The 4,972-nt window shown below is 39.2% G+C and overlaps 1 protein-coding gene across 1 annotated transcript; it reads left to right on the top strand.

Moving 5' to 3' along the window:
* The first annotated feature begins 2,179 nt into the window (after positions 1–2,179).
* LOC145895914 (uncharacterized) lies at positions 2,180–4,769 on the top strand. The gene is made up of 2 exons (XM_082984691.1): positions 2,180–2,215; positions 4,110–4,769. The coding sequence occupies exons 1-2, from the start codon at positions 2,180–2,182 to the stop codon at positions 4,767–4,769; spliced, it is 696 nt and encodes a 231-aa protein (XP_082840817.1).
* Positions 4,770–4,972: the final 203 nt, after the last annotated feature.

Below are 4,972 nucleotides of genomic sequence, written 5' to 3'. Positions count from 1 at the left end.
TCAACATTACGCTGCATCCTTTTGAAGGGAAGAAGTCAACACAACACTAACCGACTGTTTAATCCGCGCCATTCTATCACCAACTCCTGTGGATATTTTCTTCATCTGACTTTAAAAGTATAATTTGAGTCAGTAATTAATGCGGGCGTCCCAATATGCAAATATTACCAACGAGGTGGTCTTCAGATCAAGATATTCGTAATTTAGCGAACGTCGTATAAAATCCATAGCGTTCTAACAATATAGCAATGGTAGGAGTTATTTAATGCAGAAAAATCACTTCGAATGGAAATCTATTATTTACACTTCATTATAAAGTTTCTTTTTATTTGTATATCAACGACACAGCTTTCAAGTGGTTACTGCTTCTCATATTGGGTTTGATTACTATCATTAAGAAACCGGTGCCAATGTTGCGAATCCAACACGGTTGTTGGCGATATCGAAAGTTGTGCAGTAATTTCTCATAAACATGACACCAAAGACCCACAACGGACGATCTTCTGACCTCATGTTAATGCTGCAAAACCCAAGACCGACGCGAGGTTATACCCGAGGACACATAGAAGATGAACTACGCACACCATATCACCTACCTTTATAAATGATGAAATCATCATTTTGTTCATAAGTTTTCTTTTTGCAGTTTTGATACGGTTTCTGGCCAACGCCATTCAAGATGCGAAACATCAATCCACAGTGGAGTAATTCCTGAAACAGAATTTGTTGATGTATCGAAATAGGTCAAATTGTTGTTTTGCAGGATTTCCGTCTGTTTCGGCCAAGCATGACTGCCTGTTAGCAACTCTTGTTGCTTGTTTAAGGAATACGTTGATTAAATGTCGCACTTTGTCCTGAAATAAGCAATGTGAACATTACTGACTCTTGTGCTGACTAACATGGTTAAATAAGTAACGTTTTGATTTAAGAACCTTGTCACCCATACGTTGATCTTGTCTGGCTTTACATGTAGGCGGTACATTTGTGTCATACGCCATCATGTTTGTCCATTGCACAGTGAGTTATAAAATACGCTCATATGACTCACAGACGGTATTGTTCAATCGCCTCTTATGTATAAACCAGTTATGTTATTAATTCTCAAAGAAGTTTAGCAAACAAAATGCAGCGGTGTTGTTCACACCGTTGATTGTAAATTAGCGTTTTGCTGGTAACATTGGCAATCGCACATGAATCACGTTTTGCAATATTTGATGTATGTTTCTTTGTTCATTTATTATGGTCGGAAGCCACTTTCAAAGAACAAATTAGTCCTGTCCATTTCGCAATGGTTTTTGCCACTAAAATGGTTCCACCAGGTACACTAATTAGCCCACTCTCAAACAAAATAAAGGTTTGGTTCATCTGGGCGATCAGCATTATAATGTGGTTGTTCTTAACCTTTTTTGTCTCATTTCCCCATTTTTTTGTAAAAGGAATCCTTTTTTCCCACTTGTGTTTAATTTTTTACCGTAGAATTTAATCATTAAATTTGAGCTATATCTGTTATACACTTTAGACATTTTTAGGTGGATACAGAACATAACAACTACCTTCGTACATTTGGTGCCCACTTATTACCCACCCACAACCATATAACTTCCCACTAGTGGGAACTTTTCCACAGGTAAAACGCATTTGTATTTTTAGGTGTTGTAGATTTGGAAAAAAATTAGCTTGCAAGCAAACATATTTGCTACTATTTAAGCTGCAGAAGTTTAACAAAAAGTTACTTCTTGCCGACAATAGGTCACCTAAAACAAAACAAAAATAGTGTCTCCAACTGCGGTAACTGTTATTTCCAGCCCTTTTTATAACATCAAGTGATATCATAAGCGGGGGCGCGCTATTGCCTTGAAAATGGCGCGCAGGTTAATTTTGAACGAAAATTTGGAAACTATATTCCAAGCGTCGTCCGTAATTAAGAATTGTTTTGAATTCAACAATCTTATGTTTTAGATCATCAAAGGAATAATGGCAAGTTATTTCAATAATTTGGCCCGTTCGACCACTTCGTGGCTGTGCCTCTATTGCAAATTAACTTGAAACATCCGTTTAATTGTCTAATTTGAGTCAGTAGTTGATGCGTGCGTCTCAATATGCAAATATCACAGCGCTCTAGAAAACGAACGATGTGGGCCTCGCATAAAGATATTTGCATTTTCAAAATAACGCCGTAATGTATTATGATGAAGAATACCGTTTCAACAATATGGTAATGGTTGGAGTTATTTAATGCAGCCTACATATATGCATTCGTTTAACATAACGACGTTATATTACGCCATCAGGTTGTTGACCACACGTGGTCATTAAAAAAAATATTGGATCCGATGGCCGTCAAATAATTTGATTGGTTTTTACCAGCATGCATTGAGTTAAACATATGTTCATTGACATTGCAAGCGATTTGTTTAATCCAGTGTTTCTCAAACTTTTTTTAAGTACCGCCCTTCAAACACCTTAGTCATTTAACAACGCCCAACAGAACAGACAAAAAACATAACGAATTTATTGTTGCTTGTCAATTAATGCGATGGGTGAGGTTGGTGGAATGACACCATTTTCGTCTGATTTCTAATATTTGAATACCAAACTCTAGTTAACAACAAGTAAACCATATCACCGAAAATCCTCATTTTTACTTCTAGTTCAGCATGCGAGAAAGGCCCTTTTTGCAGTAGCATAAATTATACAAAGATTGGACTGAATCATTTGGGCCAGTGATTCCCAACCTTTTTGTGGTTGCGTACCACTTGGAGGTAAAACAATTTCGTCGTGTACCACCTAGTTGAGTGTTACAAAGTAACATAGGGGATGAACAATCCGAAATTTTGAAATCAGTTACGATTTATTAAATTCGAACTATACCCGCAAATTACGGAAATATGCTCACGTACCACCTGGAATGCGGTCGCGTACTACTAGTTGTACACGTACCACCGGTTGGGAAACACTGACTTACGTTATACGAGAAAATTTGCCCTGTCACAAAGCGCTCATTTATTTCCTAGCGCCCCCCAATCGCCCATTTGGTCTCCAGCGTTCCCGTACGGAACCACTTGGAAGAAGACCTTGGTGTTTGCATTTTGAGTGAACATTATCCCAGCGTTTTTTCATTACGTCATCTATATGATAAAACTTGCAAAGCGTTTGGAAATAAAATACCCGTGTGTGTATGGACTAATTCTGTTTATGCAAAGTGGTTGCTATAAACTACGTCATTTCTACAACTTTGCAAAAATATGATATATTTATCAGGTATTTAAATGGAGACTCATAATAAGTACTTGGGTTAATAAAATACAAGCAGAAAACGTTTTGTGGAATATTGCAGTATATTCCTAAAAGCGCGCAAACACGCCGGTTCGGCAACATTTTAACAAACACTTGTCACAGTTATTTATTATCACATGTGCTATCAATGTAGGCCCGACTTCAAATATTATTGTGGGCAGCAGAATGTGGACAAGTTTGCTTTTGAGAAAAGTTGATTTGCTTTTGTTGCAATCAACTGTAAAAGCAGATAATCGGTAGTTGCAATAAAAACCTGTGCCACAAACGAGAACATTAAAACCATTAGGCCACCATGTTTGCTGGGAACATATCTGCATATGTTAAAGAGCCTCTAACCTTAAATCATTGGATATTAAAACAACCTCATGCACTGTTTACAAAAAGACGAAAATCTTGAAGAGCGAACGCTACTGTCTCGCGAGGACATTGTAGAAGGACAAATTTATGCTTAAACGCGACCTACTTCTCTTTTTGAGGGATTTCTAACCAACAGGTATTTGGAACGGCGATGGGTGATTGCCAATGCGGTAATGGAGACGATTGAAAATAGGGCGCTTGCAACATTTGCACATCTTCCTCGTTTTTGGAGGCCTTGAGTTGATGATACGTTTTGCATTATCGATGTATTGTTCCTCCATTCCTTCCTTGCCCATCTGAACGGCATTGGCGATTCTATAAAGTTTACTCTATAGAAAGAAATTGATAAGAAACTACTATTCTTGGATGTGGAAGTGTACCGAAACGTGGACGGCAAAATCGGCACTTGCGTCTACCGTAAGCCGACTCACGCAAACCGCTACCTTTCCTTCTAGTCGGCGCATCCATTACAACACAAAAAGGCGGTTGTGAAGTCCCTTATAGTAAGAGCTGATATTTTGGTCTCAAGCGAAGAAGATCATGACGAAGAGATCAATATCATTCGACACGAGCTGCGGGAAAACTCGTACCCCTCGTGGATATCACGTAGAAGGTCGGGCGTCACATCAAATGACCCGACGCCAACCTTCGGTTCGATGGTTCTTTCCTATGTCTCCACACTCACCGAGATTTTACAGCGAATGCTGACCGATTATGGCATAAGGGTCTACATTAGGCCCCACACAACATTCCGTATATTATTGTCGCACCTCATTACTACGGAAGCAGCGGAACCAAAAGGAGTGGTTTACTCAATTCCATGTGGAGAGTGCGAGGGGGTCTACTTCAGGGATACCGGAAGAGCCCTGAAAACCAGAATTAAGGAGCACCGCCGCGACGTTGCATCAAAAGTCGCAAGGAAGACAGCGTTGGCCAAGCATGCTGCCTTAAAAGGTCATCGGATTGCCTTCGACAAGGACGAGGTTCTTGAAAGGGAGGTGGATCATACAAAGTGCCTTTTTCTAGAAGCGCTCCATATCCACAAGAACAATCGATGTGTTAATGATAGGAAACAGTGCGTATATTTCCTGGTGCTTTACAACAACTTGCTGTAACTGTTGTTTCCAGCCCTTTTTGTAACATCACGTGATATCATAAGCGGTGTTAGCGTTATTTTTTCGTGTTGGTACGTTTTCTTGGTGTTGGTGCTGAACCATTAGCCTATGAAAGCTTAGCTGGATAGCAAGCGAAGCGTCGGTCAATATAAGTTACGGTTTTGTGTGAAAAACAAACTATTTAAATATAATATGCCTGACAG

This window comes from Ascidia mentula, chromosome 3 (genome assembly GCF_947561715.1).
Source record: "Ascidia mentula chromosome 3, kaAscMent1.1, whole genome shotgun sequence".
In the NCBI taxonomy this organism is placed as follows: Eukaryota; Metazoa; Chordata; class Ascidiacea; order Phlebobranchia; family Ascidiidae; genus Ascidia; species Ascidia mentula.
The sequence above is the reverse complement of the archived record's forward strand: the minus strand, read 5'-3'. Positions and strand labels throughout refer to the sequence as shown.